Below are 27,012 nucleotides of genomic sequence, written 5' to 3'. Positions count from 1 at the left end.
GGCAGGTTCTGTTAGGTTACTCTCTTGTTCCTATTTCAATGCTTCCTTTGTTCGTAGCTTAACCTCCCTTGGTCCTCCACTTTGGAGGACTATCTGATTGCAGCCATTAAGTCCCTAGCCATAGCTGAGCTGTGATGGTTCCCTAAAATTCCCTGTCAAAAATGTGTAACTATTTTAATGGAAGGGGCCCTTCCATTAAAATCCATTGCTAGGATAGGAGACAACACGACCAACACCTCTAAGATCTTAGATAGACCAATTCCTGCCTGTTGTCTGGTCTCAAGTGCCAGCCTCCTGATGCTCTTGAATTGGTTTCTTTTGGCTCAACTTACTTCTTACCTTGGAAAGAGTATCTGCCCAGTATCTACTTTACCCTAGAAGACAATAATGTCTGCCCTGCCTCTGGCCACAATTCCTAATTGGGCAAGAAGAGAACAGACTATGTATGTACCTGGTATGATTCTAGATGCTGGTACCTAAGGTAACAGCAGTACTTGATCATTGCTTTAGCTTTCAACCGTTTTTCTGCTTTCTTTTTTTAAAAATATATTTTTATTGTAAAAATACTGTACAGAGGGGTTACAGTTACATGAGCAAGGTCATGAGTCCATTTCCTATTAAGCATTGTTACCTCCTCCTTTGTTTTTCCCTTCCCCTCCCTTCCCTCCCAACTCCATAACTACACTCCCCAGCTGTTTGTCAGCCCCTTTCTCCTTGACCTCCCCCAATTCTTTCAAGCTCTTGCTTCCTAGTGTTTTATTTGGATGAACTTTGATTTACTGTTCTAAGGAATTGCACTATTTGAGGGAGGAATAGTATTGTTGGGTCATTTGATCCTAAGATATTTTTTAGACATTATTGTCTAGATTTTCCATATACCTACATATACCAGTTGCACAGATGACATTTAAACATTTTTGAGGTAACACACAACTATTTGTGTGTACACGCTACATCTGTTCATCACAGCTGCTGAAATGTTGTACAAGAGGAAAGGAAAGGTTCCACTGGTTTTAGAATAATGTTCAGACTCAACATTGACAAGGCTCCTTTAGTCCTCCCAAGTTTCTTTTGACCATATCCCACCACCACCCTAGTAGTTCAGTCAGATTTATGTATTTTCAGTTAATAATCCTGATGCTGCTTAGAGAAAGGATTGACAGGGGAAAAATCTTAATTGTAGAACACACACTATTGACAACATATTCCAAATGAGGTCACAAGTGCTAAGAAAGAGTGATAGTCCTTGGCCTTTTAGAAATATAAAGAAGTTGAGCTGCTCATTGTATAAGCCAGTCATGTCAACTTAATGATTTTAGCTTTATTTCTTTAATATGACTTTTATTTCCCCCCCAATTTTTGAGTATGCAGCTGCCTCTTTGTTCCTCTCCAATACATACTGATTTTAATTTCTGCAAAAATAATCTACAGAACTCTGAGAGAAAAGTGTCATGAGATGAATTTCACTAAATTGGTCAACATGTCTATGATCAGTTATACTGAAACAAAGACTTCACTCAAAGAACAAGCCAGCTCAGAACCATACAATAAACAGGAACTATGCCACCCAGGTAAGGAAATGAATGGTTCTAGCACAGCTTTGTTGAGGCTCCAAGGGGAAGAACTGCTTTGATTTCATTCATAAAATGATTCAATGCCTGATGATGTCACCTTGCAGTGGGAATAATGCCTTACTCACTCACAGACCATTTATTCCACACTCTAAGCACCACACTTATATTTGTGAAGATGTTTTCCTCATATGTTTCAAGCTCCTTTTTTCTAAGACTTATCATTAATTGGAAGATTATGCATAAAATAAGCGTAATACTTTCTAGTTTTCCTTTCTTTATAAACAAAAGCACAATATATAAATAATTTCCCTTTGATGAAGTCTCCAACTTTTCCCAGTAACAGGGGTTCATGCAACCAGGATCTGGTTGTTAGCAAGCAGAGCAGGAAGGCCTCATGTTGTAAATATGGACGTAGATCTCACAACCTCTAAGGACTCTCCACTCTGCCTGTCCTATACAAGGCCCTGCAGAATTATCTAAACATCATTGTCTGAGAACTCTAACTTAGACCAAATAATAGATCCTTCTGGTGATGGGTCCCAGGACTAGAATTTTAAAAAATAATCTCTCAAAGTAAATCCAGCGTGAAGCTATGGGTGAGAGGCACCGATGCCCAAGCCTGTTTCCCAAATCACATCAATAGCTCTGTGAGACCTGATTGCTTGAGGAACACTGACAAATGTAACAGGTTCTTACACGTTCAAAATACTTATTAGTATTTTATTCCTCGATAAGACCCTCAGTAGAAACCTGCTGGGTTATTTTATCTCAGCTTTTTTCAAATAACTTGGTGAGATTCCTTGAACTCATATGCAGCCCATGAAAAGCGTTTCTTTTTGTGCACTCCAAACCAAATACCCTAGAGACTTTCGGAAGCTTCTTGTTCAGAGACTCAATTTCCATCCCATCCCATCCTATACCCTTCTATTCTTTACTTTTCAGCATGCAATAGTGTCCCAAAGGTAGCTCTTTAATTACTTACAACATAAAGACTTTCGTTTGACTTCTTTTGCAATGATACGAGACCCATAATCAGTATCCCTTTAAGAAAAATTTCAATTCATTTCCACAGATGCTGTTTTGGATCATTCAGCTAAAATGCATGCTACTAATGAAAGGAAAAACCATCTTGGAGGAAAATTGGAGATTTTTCCTTATTGCTATATATACATCTCTGTGGTTCTCTTTGTAATTTGTGTGTGTGCATGTGTGTGTGTTTGTGTGTGTGTGTGTGTGTGTGTGTGTGTGTGTGTGTGTGTGTGTGAAGTTTTCTTAGTGAAAGAAATGTTGAGGAGTCTAGAAATGGGATGAAATTTATGAAGATTAAACAATCCAAATACAAGATGACTAATCCAGAGAGTAAAGGGTTCCCATATGGGGCTGAGGCTAAACAGAACTCTAGATGCATAAGATAGAGATCAGTGATTGTATAAATTAAAATGTGGCTATGCCTTGGTCTTTTTTCAAATGTAGGATTGCCCAATTTTGTCTTCAGTGTTGCCATTATGAAGGAGGATAGGTGCTTGCATAATCAATTTCACCAATAGTCACTGTTATAAACCTTTTCTTAGCCTTAAGCTCTGCATTTTTTTTGCTACAAGTGTTTGTCTTTGGATAGAATGTAGCTTTCCCCTCCCCCAGCACTAGTATTGTGGAATGTTTCAGGTGACATCTGTCCTGCACATTGGGCTGGAGACCTTTGCTTTGTAGTGACAGCCATTTCAAATCATTACTGTTGCTTACATCCTTGACTTTTGGCATGAGACATTTCCAAGCCAGCTATGATCTCAGAAATTCTCATCCTCTCTCTAAAACCGTTGGTTACATAACACTTCCTCTAAAGCAATATGAGATATTCAGGCTGTAAATACTCCCACTCTAATCATTTACTTACTTCCCTTATTTCATTATTCTTCAGCTAAACATTAGTCAGAAGTAGAGATTTTGAAATCAACTATGGAAATAGAAGATGATGACTAGAAGTAAAGAAAAGGAGTGGTATGGGTCAAATAAGTGTGGGTCAGGTGGAGAACTGGAGTGGAGGAGGCCAGGGGAAGGGAGTTGTCCCTGAGTGGCTAAGTTTCATGTTTGCTGATATATAGAAGGAAGAACCAAGTCATCACAGACCCACATGTGACTATAGTGACTATTCCTTTGCTGTTTATTATTTATAACCTCTAAGTCAGGATCATCAGAGCTATTATTGTTCTTTATTTTAAAAAATCATTCTTGTTTATCTGAGAAACATTCAATACTATATTTATATTCCAAGACTCTATAGATTTTTTTCTTTTAAAGTAAACCTCATATACCCCATCATAACACAGTGGAGATAAACTAAACTGTTTTAGAACAAACTCCGTTTTAAGTCATGAGAACATAATAGGACAAGTTAGGTCCTTTATAATCATGTTCCCTTTTGCAAAACAGAGACAGTAATAATTTCTTATTCATAAGAACGGTTAGAGATCATTCATTTTTTGATGAAGCCTTAAACATTGATGACTGTAATTGTGGTATCACTGTCACTATTATTATGAGTAATTTAATATTTGCACTGTGCTGAACCCTTACATCAAGTATCTAGGATATCTTGTCCCAAGTTCTGTGTAACCAATTGGGATACTACATAGTAGTTGATGGTTTTAGAAGTGGAATATCCCAGATCTGGTTCTGTGTTCTAAAGATCCAATTGCATTTATTCCTTCATATTACATATTCCTTCATATATTCTTAATCTTCATAAGGACCTTGTGACAGACATGCTACAAGAAGAGTGAAAGTATTTTTTTAAATGAAATATAAGAGGTCCTGATAGGTTAGGTGCATTTCTGTGGTATTTTATTTTGTCTTCATTTACTTAGTGTAAAGTAGGTTCTGCTGAAATGAAACATTTTAAAGGAATGTTTTAGATTTTCAAAAGTATATTTAAAAGGCATTCTTTAAATGCAGATCAGTCACTAGAGATGCCATTGTTTACTATCTCAACAAGAATCCTGAACTGGCATAGTGGGCATCGGCTGGAGTTGGGGAGGGAAGTATGCTCAAAACTCTATTTATCTTGTGTACACAGTGACCAATACAGGCTAAAGTGAGAGACTTTATCTAAGTATGTGAACTTCTGTACTCTCCCAAAAGACGGATGAAGTCGCTTCTGGCATGGGATTTCAAAGGAAATTCTTTATAACCTCAGACTTGGAGAGAAGTCTAAGCCACGGGTGGGGGTGGGGAGGGAACTACCATTTGCATCAGTGACTGAGCCTGCTCCCATTGAGCTCCCTAGCTATGCTGTTACTCTCCGTTGTCATTATTACCTTGGTACTTGGTTTACACTGCCCTTGTTCCAATCTAGCAAACAAATGATAAGGGCAAAGGAAAATTTATAAAGGAAATTTATAAATCTATATAGGAAAACAAACACACCTACACAGAGAGCACTTTCAAGAGCTGGAAAGATACAGATGAGCAGCGTTGTCAAATTAGAATTTCCTACCTCTAGACTCTAAATAAAAATATCTCCAAAGTCTTCCTGAGCCATTCAAAGCCATAATCCTTGAAATGGCCCTGAATGAAGTTTATGTTTCTTGTTACATTCTATACATTCCTTGCTAGTTTGATATTCTTCACGTATTCTATTTTTTAATTTGTGAAATGAGAATTTGTCTTTTGCAACATATCATATACTTTATGAAAGCACTCTGCACTCTGAAGGCACATTTTATAAATCTAAGTTGGTGAGAATACTGGCAGTTCCCTTAATGTGAGAGAATGTGACACATAGATCATTGTCTTTCCTTGAGCTAGACAAATTACTCAATGGCTCTGTCTCTCCACAAAACTGGATGTGAACCAAAGTTTCTGTCACCTGACTTACTATGAATAGCCTTATATCTCTGCAGGGAAAGGGGAAGTATTGCTTTGTTTGACTTTGAAGATGACTTACAATGGAATGAATCCGTTGCCTTTCTGCAGTTAGTCATATCAAGTCCTCTCCATAGTGCAAGATCACTCACTCGCACTTTACTCTGAGGTGACCACCAGTTCAGCTGGACTCACCATCATCTCCCAATTAACCACTGGTTTCTGCTCCAGACTCTATCCTGGCTTTTGAGTGAAGAGACCAGATACCAGGTATGTCATTCTACTACCCTCAGAAAATTAGGTGCTAGAATGCAAGAGAGGTTTGAAAGGAAATGATTTGCAAATAGGTCTTCCATATGCCTTGAAAATCTGGAGATGTGGTTTGGTGTTTTTGACTTTTCTAAACTTGATGGAATTATATAGGGCAATGTTGTATACCCTTACTAGTAATGATGTTTTAGAGATTGAGATGGGGCAGGGAGAGGGATAGATTGATGACTGCTTACAGAGCTTGTGAACCCATTGCAGTTGGATTTTTACCTCCATCCATGTGGGAAGATCTTTGCAACATAGATTCCATAGACCTGATAAGTGTAAGACTTGAGAAATGCATATAGCTCCTTATATCTGTTCTTCCTGTGTAATGTAGCAAAAGCTAGTAATACTAACCAAAAACTATATCACTAACTTTATGTAAACTCTTTGAAGTTTGAAAAAATACAAATAATATCTTATCTGTGTATCATGCTGAATTTATTTGTCATGCTGTGTAACTCCATTGTTTTGTAAAAGTCACAATTTACATATTTTAATAATTTATAACAGGATATTAATAGGCCAATTGTCTTGTTGAAACAACATTTTCAATACTCAGGGTTACTGTGAAGGCTGCTGGGGTTAACACGAATTGTAAGAAAAAAAGACTTGCCTCAATAATGTTTACTTTATTTGGGTACAGAATGTTTCAGGGGTTCCAGCACTCAGCTGAGACAGAAGAATCATGTGATCCTAGCAGGCCAGTTGCGAGAAGCCTGGACAAAATGGGAATATTCCATCTTAGAAAGAAAAAAAAAGTTGAGTTAGGATACATGAGGGGAGATTGATGGAAGGGGTGACACTAATCGAGATATATTGCTGAATGTTGAATTGAAACCACTTTGTGCAACTATTAAGTATAAAGAAATAAGCCAAGCACCAGTGGCTCATGCCTGTAATACTAACGACCTAGGAGACTGAGATCTGAGGATCACTATTCAAAGCCAGCCAAGGCAGGAACATCCATGAGACTCTTATCTCCAATAAACCACCAGAAAAGCAGAAGTGGTGCTATGGTTCAAGTGGTAGAGTGCTAGCTTTGAGCTGAAGAGCTGAGGGACAGCGCCTAGGCCCAGAATTCATGTCCCACAACAGACAAAAATAAATAAATATATATGTGTATATGTATATATGAAAAAAGTATTCAGGAACAAATACTTTAAATCATGAAATGACATGTCCTAAAATCGTGACATGAAATGAAAATATGTCCAATTTGCACTTTTGGAGATTTAATAGTAGAAAGGTTTAGAGAACAATTATCATCAATAGGAACAGGGTGGAATCTACTAGAGGATAAATTTACTTTGTATCTTAAGGAGAAGAAGGAAAGAAGTGGAAATTATATTTTCTGTCAGAAGAATGTGATATTCACTTACTCATCCCCTCCCCACATCTATCCTAAATACTTGGTTTTCTCTTACCCATTACTCACTTTTCTTTGCCACATCAGGGTTAATCATCTACTCTCCAAGCTTTGAGGAGAGAAGGTCTTGTTTTCTGGTAGAATGAATAGGACTCAGCACACTAGCAGTACAGCTAACCAGGAGTTACATTAATGAGGAATTTGGTAAGCAATCACGTGTTTGTGACTTTGATCAGCAGGGACTGGAAATGACCATGTAGTATTGCCACATGATGAAATGGTTTGCAGGCAACTGAGTGACTGAGCAAGGGAAGGTTCTCTTTCAATGGATTCTCAGTAGCTGACTTGGCAAGGCTTTGGAAGATTGATGAGTGGAGGTGGCTCGAAACCAAATCTGGTTGGTGGCTGAGGTCATCTGTGCATGTGACAGTGACAATCTCATCTGCAGGAACTTCAAGTTGGCTGATCATGACCTCTGCATTTGACACAGCTGCACCCATCCCATTAACACTTAGTACAAGGACAAGGGTGTCAAGGGTAGATGCCAAGAAATGATAGTAATGCTTGACCATAAAGATGTCACCCGCTGATGGAAAGACAAGATTTATAGCAACTGAGGAGTGCAGAAGAGATTGTAGAGGCCGTGGAGAGGAGGTTCCAAATAATTGCAAAGGCAAGGGAAAGTTGAACAGAGGAAATGAGCTGGGGAAACAAGGCTGGGAGTCAATAATACAGATATTTCAGATGGATAAAGTTTAAGTAAAAGATTCCCATGATGATGAAAAGAACAGTGGTTATGAGAGGAAATAGAAGCATTACCTCCAAGAAGTGTTTTAAGAAATTGGTTTCCCAAGAAATACAGACATATTTAACAGAGTGCTTTCACATATTCCTAAATTCATCTACTTTAAAACTTTAATCTCTCTTTTCTAAGTGCAATGGCTCACAAAGACGAAAACTTTTGATGCTCTTCTTCATAGATTCAATTCTGTATTTTCCAAAATTTGTAAACTCTCTAAAGAGAAAACTGCAACTGACACCTTCAAATGACCATTTAGATGTAAAAAGCAAAAGCAAAAACAAAAACAAAACAACTATAACAACGCTGGGTGCCGGTGGCTCACATCTATAATCCTAGCTACTCAGGAGGCTGAGATCTGAGGATCACAGTTCAAAGCCAGCTCAGGCAGGAAAGTCCGTGAGACTTATCTCAAATAAAGCACTAAAAATCCAGAAGGGGCACTGTGGCTTAAGCGGTAAAGTGCTCGCCTTGAGCTGAAGAGCGCAGGGACAGCACCCAAGCCCAAAGTTCAAGCCCCACAACCGACAAAACAACAACAACAAAAATGACAACATCTTCACACACAAACTTGGTAAAAGAACCAGGAGGCTCACTGTCCTTTTGAAGGGAAACTGCTGTAGTATGTAAGGAAACCCTTCTGGGACAAGGTAACCGTGAAGTCATATTTCCCTAGATCCTTTAGAGAAATATTTCTCTGTTGTACAGCACTGGTTCTTGGTGCTGTTGTGTGTAACAACTTGTTATTTGTGTGTAACAAATAATAACTGATAAACATTATAATACGTAAGACACTGCATCTATTAGACTGGAGAAATTGTTCCATTTTATGCACTGTAAGCATGAAAACTGTGGCTAATCTGTTGCAATAAAAAGCTTTTAATTTGTAATGAATAAAGATGTGTAGGAGAAGATGAGGTCTGATCAAAGGCAAATTTTGACATCAGACCCTGGATCCTCTCAGGACTACAGAATAAAGCCAATAATCCAAGCGCTTACATTGACAGAGAGTGAGATTCAATTGTGGTGTCTGAAGGAAACCAATCAGGCAAAATGTTCTGGGAAAGACAGGCTGGAAAACAGGGAGGAGGCAGGCCTCTCTAACCTCCAAGTAGGGCCTGGCAATCTACAACATCTATAATTCAATCTATCACATCATTACAGTTGAATGCATTAAGCAGATATGCAACCTGTTGTGCATAAAGACAGCACATTGGATGCTGCACTTAGAGTAACTAATGTATCCATGAATGGATATTTGGCTTGGAAGCAGTCTTTCCCATCATTCATATTTACATGTCACTCTGATGGTAAGGATAAAGGCCTAGATTTTAGAATTATAAGCATGAGGTTTTATTTTTTTAATGGACTCCACAAATGTAAGACAGTATGGTTCTCAGCAACAGTAGGATTTGTGAAATGTTTTTGTTGTTAAGCATGAAAAGCACTGCAGGTTTTACATTCTTATTTTAATCTCACAAATACCCTAAGGGATTATTGGATAAGTTACTGCTACCCCATTTGATAGATGAATGAATGAATCTATCTGGAAAATGAATTTACTAAGTGGTTACACAGTTAGAAGAAGGGCTTTCTATATGGAATGGAACTATGGGAACAAATGTTTGTGCTGGGCTTGGTTGTGTGCATGTGTGAGAGAAAGACAGACAGAGACAGAGAATGAGATCAATTGTGTCTTTTCCCACAGACATACATTATTATTCATCTTTGAAGGCAATTCCTGGAAAAAGAGTAGCTTGGCTGTTTAGTTTTCTTAGAAATTGGGAATTTCTGGGTGATGTATTATTTCTTGTATCACTTCAGTGCCAAACCAGATTTCTAGTATAACCTGTTTTGCCTTTCTAGAATTATTCTTTTGAGGCCAAATTTCAAGAGGTTTTTGATCCTTTAATAGTTTATTATCTATGTATACATTTACATATATGCATATGTAAATATATGTATAAACACACACATATCAGAAGAGGTCACTTTTAAGACAACTATTTTAGGAGGTTCTTTGGTGGTAGAATCTTGATAAGATATACGGAGAGTGATTGGTGGAACAATTACTTAGAAGTGAGATCATCATTTTGGGACTTGTTCAAAGGGTTATCCGTAGTAGTTAAGACTGTAATGGAAAAGAAAGACATGGTCAGTAAATGTTTATGCAAGTTCTCTAAATCTCCAAATACTGTTTGTGTAGTTGAAGGTGATTTTTATCCAATAATTGAGAGTACCCATTGTATCTTAGGACACCATGATCAGAATAAGCATGTACTCTAAGTGTTTGGGAAGGAGGAATGCTTTATGTTTAAGACAGAGCTGACATTAACATGTTTTTTATTCCAAACGTGTGATTTTTGTTTGGCAAGGCAAATCATACCATCTCTCAACTAGAAGGTCAGTGGACGTCTGGCGGTGTAATTGGGAACTTTATAAATTCCAAGAAAACTTTTCTTTCTGGCTGTGAAAAATGAAGACAGAACTATGTTTGGGTTATACCTATTCTTGTCTGCCAAAACTATATAGAATCTCAGTTCTTCAAAATAGTATTCATATTTGTCTAGTTTTGCACACAAAGCAATAACAATAAAGGAAACACTCAATGGTGGTCTCAGTTTCAAATCCTACCTCACTGATTGTCTTCTAGAAATCCTAAGGTGCATTATTAGAGGCATAAAACATTTCAGATGAGAAAACATACTGAAACTGTTCCAAAGAGCATCGTCATCTGTTACTTTTCTGAATTGTTTCTCTGTTTTTTTTTTAATCCAAAGTTTGTGAGCATTCAGTCTCCAAGGCCAATTTCTAACCTGCCTTAATGTTTAAGACCAAACATAATTCTACTAAGTATATAATTCTTTCTCTAGAATATAAGTGTGGCAGCAGACCAGAGAATGGCCTCCTGCCTGTGATAGTCAGAATTCATGGCTTTTAATCAAAAGCTCAGGGCTGGGAAAGTGGCTTAGTGGTAGAGTGCTTGCCTTGCATGCATGAGGCCCTGGGTTTGATTCCTCAGCACCACGTAAGTAGAAAAAAGCTGGAAGTGGCTCTGTGGCTCAAGTGGTAGAGTGTTAACATTGAGCTGAATTGCTCAGGGAAAGTGCCCAGGCCCAGAATTCAGGCCCACGACTGACCAAAACATAAAAATAAAAATGTTTGACAAAGATAACACAGAATGCAGTCCAATCTAGGGATTTTTTTCATTGAAGATTTGCTGAGTCTCCATTGTATCATGTTAAGCATTTGAACTGTCCACAAAATAATATGACAGATAGATATTGACAGTCCCCATTTTGAGTTGAAGAAAATAAAACTAAAGGAATCAATGCACTCAGTGTCAAAGAACTGACCAAGGAAGCCAATACGCTGTTTTCAAATTGGCCATTGGGACAGGGTAAAATAACACATCATTATGTAATGTAAGAAGGTAATTATTATGTAATTTAAGACAGGCCAAAGTGAGACTTTGAGCTCAGCTTGGAGAAAGCCTACTGATGTGAAAAGTTTCCTCAAAGAAAATCAAATCCGATGACATGTAATGACACCATTTAGTCAGAGTGACTCCGTGAGGCTCTGACTTAACCTGCTTTTCTGTCCTTAAGACTCATCATTTCTGACACATGGTCGCTCTTAAATTCTGTCTTTCAGTCAACAACCTGGACCACTATTTAGGTAATCCATCTTTTTATGGGATTTTAAGGTTAAGAAAGGGAAAAATTGTGCAGATGAGTTCTGGCATGTAGATAGTAAAAATACCTCAGCTATCACATGAAAATTTGAATTATTGGTCAAAAGAACCAGAAAAGCTCTCAAAGGGTTTTAATTCAGACAGTGACATGAACAACTCTGCGTTTAGAAGGATAAGTCTGGCAGGACTGGGTAGAAAGATGAGCTATCATTCAGCCAAGTGACGATGAGCTCCTAAAAGCCAAAGCAGGGCAAGAGAGATGAAGATGGAAGGATTAAGCTGATCCCTGAATTCAAATGACTGACTTTTAAAAGAGAGAGATAATTAACTGCCTAAGTATTCACAGAGTTTCCTTTTGTCCTTCATCATAACCCCAGCAAATGATAACGGACAGAAAGGAAGAAACCGAGCATGGTATCATTAAATCACACGACCATCTGCCCAGGCTTTTGAGAAACCCACACATCATTCTTGAAGGTATATATTCATTTATGTAATGGTTACATATTAGTTGCTTATTTGGGGCCAAGCTCTGTTTCAGCCATTGGAAACAGAAGAAAACAAGATCTGTTTGAGTTCCCCTTGAATATTCCTATCTCATTTCTCAATTCCTTCCATCTCTGCCAGTATCCTGATCCTCTTCCATCCATGTTTCTCTCTCCTCTGATGAAGTCTTACTCATGTTATACATCAGCTGAAGAAGCACTTCCTCTCTGGGATTTCCCAGCCCTTGTCAGTGGTTAAAATGTCTTCCATTGTAGTCTCCTCGTTCTTCCTCTAAGAGAAACATCTCTAAGAGAAAATCTGATCACAGGGTGTTGTATTCATACTAGTCTTAGTCTGTCATTCTTTCCTGACACTGAACACTTCTTTGCCTTTCCTCTCTGTCCAACAAAAAGTCAGAGACCAGTGTCAGCAACTAGTGAATCACTGAATTAAATTCTTCAACAGCTATTTCGTCCTACTTAAAAATGATACTCTTAGAAACTTTAGACTATTATTCTAGGGTTTTCAGTTAGCCCCTTCTGCTGAGGAAGTCAAGGCCATTGTACGTTAACACTCTGTATTTCTAGCATCTACTTCTAGATTAGAAAAAAAAAAAAGAGAATCACATATGGTTAGCTAAACTTGGCAGGTTCTCAAATCATATTCAAAGCTTATGTCAGTTTTGAAGACACAAATAAAATACATTTTCCAGAACTTCCCCTTCTTGGCTGAATTTTTGGAAGCTATCTCCCACAGTGTGAACTTCTATAAACTAGGTTCTAAACTGAACCTGAATATTATGATTTGAGTTATTTTCCATATACTTTTCTATTCTTCAAGCCATAGCACTTCAAAGGGTCAGGAAATGCTATTTACATATATAAATAAGAAATCTTTTAATTTTAGGTTACAAAGTCCCCAAACTAATAACATATGTTAATCTCAAAATGACTTGTCATATTTTAAGTAAAATTAAGTCTCTTATAGATGCTCCACAGAATTTCTTCTGACTTTAATAAGCATTACATTTCAGTCCTGAATCTTTAGACATTCAGAAATGAATAAAAAGAATGTTGATAGAGACTTAAAAATATATCTCTACCTCCTGATCTAGCCTTCTCACTTTTTTTAAATTGCCTTCTAACTTTTTTTTTATAAAGACTAGTCCTCAGAGTAATATGCTGCACTAATACCTCAAACACTTGGTGCTAAGCACTTTGGGGTTAAAAAGAGATGTGTTTGTTTTTCAAGCATTTCTCCTTATTCAAGATTCTCCTGGGCTCTAATTTTCATCTGTTAATAAAAATAAGCAAAATATGTCTATTGGCTGGAATATATTTTCTTTCATGGTATTTTGGGGTGAACAGTAATTATTGAATTTACTACTTTATAGCTGAAACAGAAAGGTAGCAATTGCTACAGTGTTGCATGGCAAGCCAGGAAGAGAGATCAAGAAGATAATGCTTATATTGGTTTTTGTCTTAGTCTACTCATGTGATGAACACAATACATTGTAGATTTAGTGGCTTAAAAGCTCCAGACACTTGTTTTACATTATTCTAGAGGATGAGAAATCCACAATCATGGCTCCAGAAGATACAGTGCTTGCTGATAGACTGCTTCCAGCGCAATGGATGACCATCTTCTTTCCTAAAGGTGCTAATTCCACTTCCAAAAGACCTGTTCTGATTTAATTATCATCCAAAGGATCACCTGGAAGTATCATCTACTTGTAGGTGGGGATTTGAACTATGAATGTGGGGGAAAACAAACATTCCCTCTGTAGCATCTCTGTTTGATCCGCCACCTTGCTAGGTGACTTTAAAATGTCTTACATCATGTAAATGCATTACAACAATCAAAGGCAAAAAGAGAACTTTGCCTCAGATAAAGAGGAGTAAATGAAAATCGGAAAATATATGATTTCCCCTACCCCAACTAGACAGCTACTGAGTAAATGATTGGTTATATTTTTCTCATTCTTTTTAAGATACTGAATTTTAGGCATACTTAAAATATCCTGTTAAGGACATTTGATACTTAATAATATGGCATATGATATCAGGAACAAAATTGAAGCTGAGTTTCTGCTCTTTAGAATAAGGTTTTACTTTCTTTTCACCTGTTGTTTTATTATGTTTTAAAAGTTATTCACTGTAACAGTTAATAAAAAAGGAATAAAAAGCATGTTTTAATACTTGACCTTAACATTCAAGAAGCATCAGTAAAAGACCAGACACAGGAAATTGATGTCTGAAAAAAATCTAACATTGTTCAGACATTAGCAACATAAAAGTAGAAAACAGATATTATAAAAGATATGAAATGGTGAAAACAAATGATCCTAAGGCAAGAAATCTGGAGATTCCTGCTTGCATGAGCAAGTGGGGCTGAGGGAAGACATTAAAGCTAATAGCGAGCAAACCATTTGGAAGAAAATATGAACATAGTTTAATTTTTCTGGAGCCAACTTTCTGCAGGCAAGTGTTATGCACGATTAGAAAAAAAAATCATGAGGCAAGTGTATAAGGTAGATAATTATTTCCATTCAGAATGCTAAAACAAAAAATATTCCCAAATGAGAAATGAATACAAGAACATTTCTTGTTCTTCCCCATCACCAGATCTTTCCTGACAAGTCAGCCACCAGCTTTTATTCCAAGATGGCTGTCTGGAGAGTATTTGATTGGCTTGTTTGGGGCTTTTCCCATTGCAAAAATCGGAAAACCCATTCACAATGGTCTCCTACAAACTAGAATTTGGTGATGTACTTGAAGAGTCCTGGGATTATTCTATTTGCAGGTAGAACTTCCTCCTGGTCTTGTACAATGGTGTAAGACCTGATCCTACGAATTTCTTCTTAGAATGTCAAGCACAGGCTGGGCTTCAAACCAACGCAACTTACACACAGCGCTTGGGGTTCACTCTGATTCATCTGACTAGAAACATTTGCCAGCCTTTAAAACAGTCATGGTGCCCAGGAGGATCTAGCATTTGACAGGGAGAAAACTGATTATCTGATAGACATTCCATGCTAGGAGAAGGGAAGGAAAACCAGCCTGTGTCCACAGCATTATCTAACTAGGCTCATTATTTAGCTGTCTACAAAGTGGACTTGCTTTCTTTTTTTTTTTTTCTTTTGCACTTTATACAACCAGTGACAATAATCATGGAGCGGGATATGGAGGAGAAGAGTTTCTCATGCAAGTGAATGAATGGGAATAACCTCTGGGCAGGACGCCTGGTGTGTGATGATGATGACATTCCATAACACTTCCGTTGTAATGAACTATACATTTATCCTAAAGCTAGCACATTTAGTTGAAAAATATTACCTGTTTAGGAGAAAAATATGTAAACTTCTGGTTTCTTGGCTCTATGCTCAACTACCTTAAGTGTACATGGGCTTAAGTGGATATTTATCCACAAGAGAGGGCGTTTTGAAGCAAGAATCTCCAAGGTTGGTGGGCCGCAGAGGTTTCTCAGTTGGTAGTAGGGATCCCTATTTAGCTTTATGAATGTAAGAAAGAGAAAGTGAGAGCTCGTATCACAGGCCTGAGCCACCAGTGCCAGGAGCAAAATTTCTGAGACAGTGAGACCATCCTTGTTGACTAGCATCTGTAGAATTTCATAGTTGCTATTTTTTCCCTTTCTTTATCAATCTGATCAGTGAATGTCTTGAAAGAATAGAGTAAGTATTTAAGAAAGTTTAGAAGACAAAGGCTATATGTGTCTGGCTTATCTTGTCTCTTGGAGTTAAATATAACACTTGTTTTGATTTTTCTTTGTGTGAATTCTTTTTTGAGGCTCTGTTCACTGGTACCATATGCCTTGCTTTACAGGTGTGGACTTATGCATGATGATTTTCTTAACAAAATTAAAAGCTTTAACATAAACAGCCTTTGAAAACTAGAATTATTGACATTGACTGCATGTTACATATCAAAGTTTGAACTAACCAGGATGCCAGTGGCTCACACCTGTAATCTTAGCTACTTGGGAGGCTGAAATGTGAGGATTGCAGTCAAAGCCAGCCAGAGAAGGAAAGCCCATGAGACTCTTATCTCCAATAAACCACTCAGAAGAAACTGGACGTGGTGCTGAAGTTCAAGTGGTAGAGTGCTAGCCTCAAGTACAAAGAGACTCGGGGACAGCATCCAGGCCCTGAGTTCAAGGCCCAGGACTTGAAAAAGGCAAAAACAAAAACTCTGAACCAAGTGTTTCATATGTGCTATGAAGGAATATTGACAATTTTACAAGGTTTATACAGCAAATTAACAAGTAAGAAATTGTCCTGAGGGATTCAGTAGCTCTAAATTATAGATCCTATAATGAATGAGTATAAGGCACAACATGTGCATTAGCCAATAACTTGATGTGGGGAGAAGTTTACAAATACATTATCAATTACATCTCAAAAAATATGCCTAACCTTGGTTTCAGCAATACTTTTCTTCTTTATGTTCTATAATGGAAAAATCCCACCAATAGACAGCTTGATATTCCACTGTTACTTTCATTGGGTGAGAGAAAGCATGCTTGTTTAAATTCAGGATTATGAAACTTGTTTTTATTTTTATAACATGAGATGTGTCAGGCTTAATCTATCTTGAGTGGTAAAGTGTAATTGCAAAAAGACTCTGCTTTCTTCTGCCCACGTAACTTTCAACTTGCGCCAAGTATTCCCACAGTAGAGTTGGTTCCTGACTCCCCAACTGCCTCGTAAATGTTCAGTCTGAGGATGGACAGTGACCTATTTCCACAGGCATTTCTTCTGTCTGGGGTCTCCCGCTTATTTCTAGACTTCCCCTTTCCTGCTTTTTTGGAGTTCTTAATTCATACATTGTATAATTTCTCCCTTTCATATTAAACCAAGTCTACAGGAATCAGACAAGAAGATAGAGTTCAAAAGGTGAAAGGTTTATTGGTGATGCCAGGTGGGGAAAGTATGAAGGAACGTTGCGGGGATGGTAGACAAACCTTAAGTTACAGCCTAGGTCTGGAATCTCTAAGAGGACAGGAGAAAGGACCAGAAAGAGCTTCTGACTGTGAGGTAACAATCAGGATTGCTGTTTGGCCAGGTGTGATATTTCCTTGCACCTATCTTCTAGCTAAGAGTTGGCTATGGATAGCGGTAGGTTTTGAAGAGTACAGCTGGCAGCCGACTGCTCTTCTCAGAGATGATTCTCTCTTGAGGGCAATCTGAGCCATATACCTCCGTGGCTGATCTCTCAGGGTGCAGCTGATGTGTTCCTGTTTGGAGACTAGCTGTTTATTTGGTTCCCATCCAACTCCAACTGAGGGGAAACTGAGAAGAGTGCAGTTAATGTGCTAAAATGTAGTCCTCACTCCAGTTAATTTGCGTGGATACTGTGGCTGATACTCCATATCCCCTGCCTCCATCAGCCCAAAGTTACCTCCCCTGCATTAATACCGCGGGTGGGCCTAATCTCTCTTTCATAAGAAGTTAGGACTCTTGGTAACCACACCCTTCTTGGGCCCGTGCTGTTCTGTGACCTTGAGAAGTCACACCTGGGTAGGAGGTATCAAAGGCACTGAGGAACCTCACTCCAGTCCACTCCGTGTTTCTTTCACCGTGAAAGAAGCTGTACCTTCTCACCCGGAGTTCCTTATAAAAAAAGAGTGTAATCTCCTGATTCTCCCCTCAGTGCATGCAATTGCTCTGTTTTTCAAGAATAAGTATGTCATATGTGGGATTAGGACTTTTAATGAGGCAGAGCCCAGGATGATAGGACAGTATGGCAGGCAAGTTTTTCTGACTGTGAAAGAAGAGCGTAATCCCAGTTATTTACAAACCAGAGACTTTGATTTGGCTCAACAGATTTTGGAGATTGAGAAGTTCAAGATCAAAGGACTGCGTCCAATCTTCTTACTCTCTGAGAATACAGTGTAAGGTATCACATGACAAGAGTGACCAAAAGACTAAAATGGAAGACTTAAGCTCCTTTCTAATCAGGATTAATCCACTTACAAAGGTGAGCTCCTCAGGTCCTGTCTCCCAAACACACTTGTGAGGGAAACAGGCTTCCAACACATGCTGTTTTTTGTGGGGACATATTCAAATCACAGCAGATTGGAGGCACAAAGCCCCTGAATAGGTTATTGGTTGTCATGTCAGCCTTCATAAGTTCTTACTTTTAGACTGGTTGTAGTCAGTAGAATGTGAATAACAGATTATATGCCACGGCTGAACAGCAGTTTTAAGAGACATTGTGCATTTCTGTCATGATTTTCTTTCTTTGTCAGGGAAATAATATACTCCCATTTAGACAAGACCCTAGAATAAAAACAACATGTGGAACAGAACTACAGCTGTGGGACAGGCCACACAATACATACAAGCAGGAAATACTTCCATGTTGTAATAAAACACTGGGGCCTAGAGATTGTTTCGTTACTATGTGGTGACCTAGAGAAGCTCTGACTGAAGCATTGCAGATATGCTTATTTGTGACACCTCGCCTGATAACTATATCTTCTGACTGTTCCTATTGCTTGAACATTTCGGGAGGGGGGGGCTCTCGATTAATAGTATCAGAAACAAATGGATACTGTTTTGAAAACAAACTCATTGGCCACACTTAAGTGTTTCTGATTCAACAGACATAAATAAATTATCCTCACTACTGGATCCCGTAATCTCTACATTTTGAAAACTCCACAAGTCTTTTTACAAATTTAGAAACTGATTGTAGACTTCATTCCACAGAGTACAGTTTGCTTTGGACTCTCATCTTTCCTGTTCCCTTGGATCTACATAAGCCACCATTTTTAATGCTTACTTTTGGCCTTGACTTGAACAGTGGCTTTTCTGTATCAAACTCTTTTGAATGTCCTTGTCTTGTATTGCTAGACAGGTCAAACTGAACTTGTACTTAAGCTTGCTATTGTTTGAAGCACACATTAATTTTCTCTTAAAAGAAGTGTGTGTGTGTATGTGTGTATGTGTGTGTGTGTGTGTGAAAGTACATTTATGAACAAAAAGCAGATAGAGTCAAATGAGATTGTTTTGTACTGATAAAAAGCTAATTCTGAAATGGAGCTGCAGAGCTAATTATCTGTCCGAGAAGAGGTACAGGACCTATTTAGGTCAAAAGTAACAGAAAAATTGCTGCTACAATTATTTCTAGTAGTTCTCCGATAAATGCTTGTGTGCATTAATGCATGCATGGATCTCCCCAGGTGGCATGAGCTAGCTGTCTAAATCTTTCAGGTACCCATTGTTCAGTGATCTAATAGAAATGAGGAAAAGACAGGTGGATGAAAAATAATTGAAAGCAGAGTCAGATAAAATCAGTTCTCTCATTGTCTAGGAGAGAAACATTAAGGCCAGAGTCATCACAACTAGAAGAGAAAGCTCCCCACATCATCAAGACTGTCCATCCCCTCCTTAAATCCCGAATCATTTTCTGCTCGTTTGGGTAAACTTCTCCTTATGTAAATGTAATGATTGATTGCATAGAAACATTGCACAGACACATTGCTTCCTGCTCAGAGTCAAAGCCATTGCTTTGCCTTAATTCATGCTCCTGGCATCCTGGCTATCCACCTCTTTGCTGCATGCATTGAACTTCCAGCCCCACTTATATCCCCTGTGGTCACTGTATTTGATTTTGGTACCTTGGTAATGTATATATGTTTATTTGAATTAGGGAAGGGAAGAGGAATGACAGAATGGTGGACAAAGGACTAGGGGAAACCAATGCAACAGTGATATACACAAGATACTATGTTGGTAATGGTCTGTCCAACTTGAGAGTATGGGAGTTAAGGAGAGGGAAAGTAGGAGACAAATGAAGGAAGGGCTAACAAGTTTGAAAAGAAATATACTTATTACCTGAGTTCTGTAACTGTAACCCCTCAGTCCGTCACCTTAACAATAAAAAAGGAGAAAGATGATATGCTTAGTGTCTGAACCTCAACTCAAACATTCAGAAAAAATGGACAGATTTAAAAGAAAGTTTGATTCACTGGAAAGTGATCGTGGGAATTAAATGCCAGAATCATAGTCTAATGGTCATGTTGACTCTTTTCTGCTTTTATCCACGATGGACCTATAATTGTGATAAGTCTCCAGTTGAGGAGGGAAAATAGCTCATTTTCTCATTATTGTTCCAACTGGAATTTTAAGCTTGTGGCAAACATTGTAATAATATACAAGACACAATGAAAAGAATTTTTAAAAAATCTTTCTTGAATACCATGTTATGAAGGCAGTGGAAGCCAAAAATTAAGATTAAAAAGAGTAGAATAAAATCTATCTTCAAAGGCAGAATCAACAAGCTTCCATAACCCATATGTCCATGTTTTTTCCCATTCATACATGTCTAAGAAATCCAGTCAGATACTTCATAAGGATGTTTGTTATTGTTTGCTACTGACAAATGAAATTGAGAGATGGAGCAAAGTCTAGAAAAAAAATCTCCCTTTTTGCAGTTCAAACCCACTCCTAGTCCTTTCCGTCATAATCACCACTAGTAAACAGCATAGAAAGCACCTAAGAACCATCTCCTAAATTCTACCTTAGAGACATTTCTATTTTAAAATAGTTTTTCAAACTTTACTAGGTGAATCAACAGTTAAGAAAATTAAGTAGGAAATTTTGTCTATAATGAATATTAAGGAAATAGAAATATCTCAGAAGTAGATACTTACACTTTACTAGATGTTATAGTTTTATTCTCTAAGACTTTCTAATGCAGTACAACTGAGCTTCTAAGGTATCTGAAGGTCTTTGGAAAACAGAGAGGTCAAGAATTCCTTCACCTATTTAAGAATGTATTCATCCTTTCCTTTCTTCTCTTGAATTTTACCTTCCCTCCCTTCCCTTCCTTCCCTTCCCTTCCCTTCCCTTTCCTTCCCACCCTTTCTACCCCTGCCCTTCTCTTCCCGCCCTTCTCCTCCTGTCTAATGATTGGCAATAGCTGCTTTGCTGTGGTTTTATTTCATTCCGAAAAATATTATTGAGCAAATAAATTAAGGAGGAGTTTCATGAAGTCAGGAAAGACGATACTTGAACTCAGTGGTCCATTTCCAAGCCACTATGAGCTGTTGTCACCATTCCTGGTTTATTTTTAAGCCCCTAATAAGTGTTATCTCAATGTAAAGCAACTGAAGATAAAGTGTGTTGATCAGTATTTTCCCCTTTGGGGACACTAAGCATAACTGGATAATCAAGCTACCTAGAATTATGTGCTAAGACTTCCGACAATAATCAAATTATTTTGCTTCTCTTTTCTATTTTCATGCAAAAGCACAGAATGCTTGCAGACTACTTGGAGGATTTTTTTTAAAAAACTGCATTTAAGAGAAAGAACATCAATTTTATTTCTCAGCTTCCTATACCTTGAGATAAACAAAGACTGTTCCAATGCAATTCATGAAATAGAACAGGCATAGGAGCACAACATTAGTCCACTTACAAAAAGTTACTGGGTCTTCATCATGTCCATGAGAGCAGTCCTGTTGAGAGTCACAGCATGGTTCTTGGATAATGCTGGGACCACTGGCACAAGAGAATTCATCCACAAAGCAACTGTGTCTGGAGCTGCTGTGTGCACAAGCATAGACCCAAAGCTGATCAGGCCCAATAAAACTGCCCTGGCTCAAAATGACACCTTCAAAAACAATCTTCAGAAAAGATCAACTCAGGAACTTTATCTCTTGAAAAAAAAAACTAGAGAAGGATAAATAGATTAAATAGTTATTGTAAAAAACACCTGTTTAAAGCAGCCAAATGCAATTGATAGTTTCTATTTGATAAATTCAACTTATATGCTTAATAATTATGAACTCACTTGCTTCACTAAGAACTCCTGACCAGACAAAATTTGGCATTCCATTAAACTGTCCAAACCACCTTGACCACAAACTATAGTTAGTGCATTATCTGAAGAGCTCTTTTTTTGTGTGGGTTGTGGGGATTGAACTCTGGGCCTGGGCACCGTCCCTCAGCTCTTCAGCTCAAGGCTAGCGCTCTACCACTTGAGCCACAGCGCCACTTCTGGTTTTCTAGTGGTTTATTGGAGATAAGAGTCTCACAGACTTTCCTGCCTGGGCTGGCTTTGAACCACCATCCTCAGATCTCAACTTCCTGAGTAGCTAGGATTACATGAATGAGCCACCAGCTCCCAGCTTCATTCTTTTTTTTTTTTTTTAATTCTCAAGAAAAAAGGAAAAGATTGTCATAGAATAGGAGTTATAACCATGAAGGGAAATATCAGGTAATGGAAGGGTATAATAGAAAATAAAAATTAAGAATATATTTCAAAGCCAAACTTGTCTCGAACAACAATAAGTCCCATTAAAAAAAAAAAAACAAAAAACTCCGCGTGTTGTAAAATGACACGTTTCTCAGAGGTCTACAGGTAACATTTGAAGGTCACCCCCATTCCAAAGAGACCCTCTGCGCGCAGGTGTGTATCCTGGATCGCTGGCCTCTTCACAAAACTGTCTACTTCCTCCTACAGCATAGGTGGAGACGTGGGGCGAGGCCACGACGCGGGCTACCCGGGCAAACACTTCCGCATGGGATTCATGACCATGCCTGCTCCTCAGGACCGACTCCCTCACCCCTGCTCCAGCGGCTTCACCGTGAGATCCCAGTCCCTCCACTCCGTCGGGGGCACCGAGGACGACAGCAGCTGTGGCTCCAGGAGGCAACCGCCACCCAAGCCCAAGCGGGACCCCAGCACCAAGCTGAGCACCTCTTCAGAGACAGTCAACACTGCAGCAGCCAGTAAGTGGGAAAGGCCCGGGGAGGGTGGAAGGTTAAGTCTCTCGATCTTGCATGGAGCCTGCTTTCTCTGGCCAGCCCTGTCCTCCAATCCCAAAGTCCCAGAAAAGATAACTCGGGGGGAGAGGTTTCATTGTTAGTGTGATGATGAATTACACCCAGAAGACTGTACTTCATTTGTGCATCAGAAATAGAGAAGGCACTATGTAAGCTGTATTACCCACTTCGGGCTTGAATCATTTAAACATTTTGCATAGAAATAGAATTTGTATTTTCTAGGTATTTTTATACTATTTCTATAATTGAAAGAAGCATGTTTTGATGTAGGGAAATATTGAGGAATTGCACTTCAAGTTTTTTGAAATAATCATTTTCAACAGTGGTTCCTCCCAGTAAATGAGAATGGATGCATGTGTGTGTCTATAGTCGATATGCCCATTCCCAATTCATATTTCATATTTCTTTCTTAACCTGTATTTTCTCTTAGCTATGAAATACACAAGTCAAATATATAGCAGCCTCCTCACTGGCCTATGAATATAAATAAGTTAGGTCATATTAACCCAGAATCTCACCAGTTTAGCCCTTATTCCAATAAATGAGGTGTCAGCCTTCCTGAGCTCCTCCGAGAGCTACATGGAAAAGTAGTCTTCCATGAGGGTTCTTACGAGTGGTCTGTTATTGTCTGCTAGTGTGGCTTATTAAGAAACACAATTCATGTCTACAAGGCTGTCTTCCTTTTATCCTTAAATGATGGGTGGAGAGGGTTGGAACAAAGTTATGGGGTATAAATTGCCTTTAGGAGGGTTCCACTTTCAAGTATTTAGTAACTCTCAAAGGCTACACCTCCAATTACCATCACATTGGGACCACAGTTCCAAGATTTTAACTTTAGGGACATGGACATGCAGTCCCAAAATGGACTTGTGCAGGCCACTATGCAAGGCCTATCAGCTTTTTATATTTCAGGTATAAAAAACACTTCAATCTTCCAGATGTTACCAGTAGCGGATGTGAGAGCAAAGTTCCACCTGCCCTCATAGTCCTTCTCTCTATCTCTGCTCCTTACTGACCCATCCACAGAAGAATGCATGGCCCATGGAGTACTAGGAATGGAAGCCAAAGGGTCCTTTGCTCAGCTTAGCATAATTCTTTGCCACCTGGGCACCCATGTCCTCATTAAATCTGTCTTGCTTTCTGGCCTGAATCTTTTCACAGAAGCTCAAATGTAGTCCAGGAATTAAGGTGCCAAGAGGTATTTGCTATTTCTGCCTTCACTCCCCTTTCTCCTTTCTTGCTTACTAGTACGTAAGTAGCTTTACTTTAGCCTAAAGACAATAGGTTCTATGTATTATGTAATAATACAAATAAATGCCTGGAGATAGAGCTATCCACTGATTCTACAAAGACAACTCTCCTCCTACTCATTATGTGTGTGTATGTGTGTGTGTGTATATATATATATATACATAATATACTATGTGCACATATGTACATACATATGTATGTATTTATGTGTAAAAACACATCCTGTGTATATGTCAGGTAGAGAACTTGGAAGTGACTTGTATGCATGTGTACATTTGCAAAATTAAATCATAGAGTATGAAGTTTTTTCTATTCTATAGTTTCATTTTGACACCATTTCCATGGCTTTCAATTTGTCAAGGACAACCCATTTTATGGAAAATAGTATATATTATAGGAATATATTACCGTATGTTCAATACTTACATTGATTCCAATTTGTTGAGGTAGAAGGAATAGTATCACAGTTGGTGTGTGTGGTATGTGTATGTCTTTGTGTACTTTAGAGTGACTATTGTTTCTGTACATTTTTAGAGTATATTATAAGATTCTTTTTCTCATGGTCAGGGTTACAGGTATGTGCCTGACTTTGTAACACAATAGCACAGCAATGGTTTTAAAAGCAACATAGATGTTCAGTTTATTTATTAAGATATCAAAATACTTTAGAGACATGGCTTTCCTAAATTTTAAACCCATATCCTCAGGTTTGCTTTTTCTCATATTGTTATACTCATTCCATTCTCTTCGCTCTCTGTGATTCTATCTCCAGACATCACCTGGTCTGCTACCAGAAACTACACCATCATTTACACTCATTTGTTTGTAAAAGAAAGATTAACAATTATATAACAATGATCCCTGCATGATTAGGGACTGAATGAAGTCTGGAAAGATTCAAAAGCAGAAGTGAAAACAGAATCTCCTGAAAGGAGATGTAAGATAAGACATGAGGACCACTCAGAAGTTTTCTTCAAGAGGAGCTCGAAGGGCCCACTGGCAAGCTCAAAACCCTGATGACTTCTATGAGAGTCTCAAGTGGACTAGATGTGCATTCAGACTGATGCATAAGTGGTAGACTATAGAAAAGTGATCTTACATTCTCTTTGGAACAGTGGAGGAAAGGGGAATTATAAAACTAGACACATTCAAATGACTTCTAATAAGTTCTTATCTGAATAATAATAGGATGGAATTAGGACTCCAATATGAGATAGGGAAACAGAATCTTGAGTCCAAATGTGTATGCATATATTCAAAGCCAAAATTATGTAAATATAGAGATGATTCCTTTATGAATTTTTAGTTCTTGATAATCCTAACTGGAGTTTAGCATAGGACATATGTTTTCCTTACAATTTTGTAGCTATCAACATTATAATAGGGATAAAAAGTGACTTTTATAAATCTTAGCCCGTCTTTTCTTTTTACATTAAATGCCAGCAAAATCAAAATATTGATTCAGTGGTATTAGAATGATTTCCATGGTAACTGGCTCCTATTTAAGTAGAGGATTAAGCATTCCCTGTGGATAAAAGTAAAAAGAACTGGACTTACAGCAAGATGGCTTTTCAGAAGTAAAAAAAAAAAAAAGTAGAAAAGGAAAAATAAACACAAAAAAGATCACATGCCAAGAAAAAGTACAATTCAGTGCTTAAAAAGTGCAATTCTATCATACTAAAAATATGTTTACTTCTTTGATAAGTGAAGGTCTTCTGCAATAGTCACACCTTGAACATTTATCAGTTGAGAGCAGAAACATAATCACTAACCTATAAATATTTTAATTACTCTTTACCAATGCTCAGTGTGCTACCTACTTATTTTGCAGAACTATTACATGAAATAAGATAAGAGCAGGCAGCCCCATAGGCTCTGCCTTTTGTGGAAGATCCAGCTGATGAAGTGGCTGTGAAATCTCACCTTAGTTGGCCCCTCAGCCCCTGTGCTTCCTCATGGAAAAACAGAACCCACTCACCAGTACTCTCATTGGTGGGCACTTTGTGGAGCAGGCTTAGGGGACTCTCCTTAGAGTCAGGCAAAGGTGAATGCCCTTAAAGTCAAGAAGTATATATTGACTTTAGGAGAGCCTTCCACTGAGACTGTTTCTCTATATCTCAGATGATTATAAAGTCCTGAGAAATGAAATATGCCTTCCCCGTTTCACAGCATATGGAAAACGAATGAACTGTTATCAATAATGAGGGCAAAGAAGTGAAAATAGCTAGACAAGTTGAAGTGGTTGATACCTGGAATCCCAGTTACTCTCACGGTGGAGATCAGGTGGTTGAGGTGGGAGGACAGCCATGGTAAACCCTCCAAACCCTTGTGATAAACATCTAAAGTAAAAAGGGGACTTGGGGGATGGTTCAAGAAGAAGAGCATTTGCCCAGCATGCATGAGGCTCAGATTTCTGAAAAAACCTAATGCTAATAACAATAATAAACCAAAGCAAAACAAATTGCTAAAGAAAAAGATATTAATGTATTTAAAATACACAATTTCCATCTGTTAATCAACTTGAAAAACATGTATTTTGGTTTGGTGCTGCATATTTTTTTTTCAATACACAAGATAGATAACAAGAAGATAGAAGCTTATCTTCTCAAAACTTGTACATACAGATACTATCAAGAAGACAAAAAGATAGAAGTCCTGGTGAGGATGTAGAAAAAAAAAATGAATCTGCACACTCTTGGTGGAATGTAAATTGTAAATTGATATAGCTATTAGGAAAGCAGCATGGTGGTTTCTCAAAGAATTAAAAATAAAATTTTGATATGATTGAGCAATCCCACTATTGGTTGTTTATCCCAAGGAAACAACATGAGCATGTTAAAGAGATATATGCCT

General features: G+C 38.1%; 1 protein-coding gene across 1 annotated transcript in view; it reads left to right on the top strand.

Moving 5' to 3' along the window:
• Nyap2 (neuronal tyrosine-phosphorylated phosphoinositide-3-kinase adaptor 2) overlaps positions 1-27,012 on the top strand; it is a 236,552-nt gene that overhangs the window by 76,447 nt on the left and 133,093 nt on the right. Inside the window, 2 exon segments of the mRNA XM_042679277.1 lie at positions 22,586-22,858; positions 22,860-22,885. Coding sequence (XP_042535211.1) covers positions 22,586-22,858; positions 22,860-22,885 — 299 coding nt within the window.

Source organism: Dipodomys spectabilis, unplaced genomic scaffold (assembly GCF_019054845.1).
Source record: "Dipodomys spectabilis isolate Male_0828 unplaced genomic scaffold, ASM1905484v1 ptg000051l, whole genome shotgun sequence".
Classification (NCBI taxonomy): Eukaryota; Metazoa; Chordata; class Mammalia; order Rodentia; family Heteromyidae; genus Dipodomys; species Dipodomys spectabilis.
The sequence above is the reverse complement of the archived record's forward strand: the minus strand, read 5'-3'. Positions and strand labels throughout refer to the sequence as shown.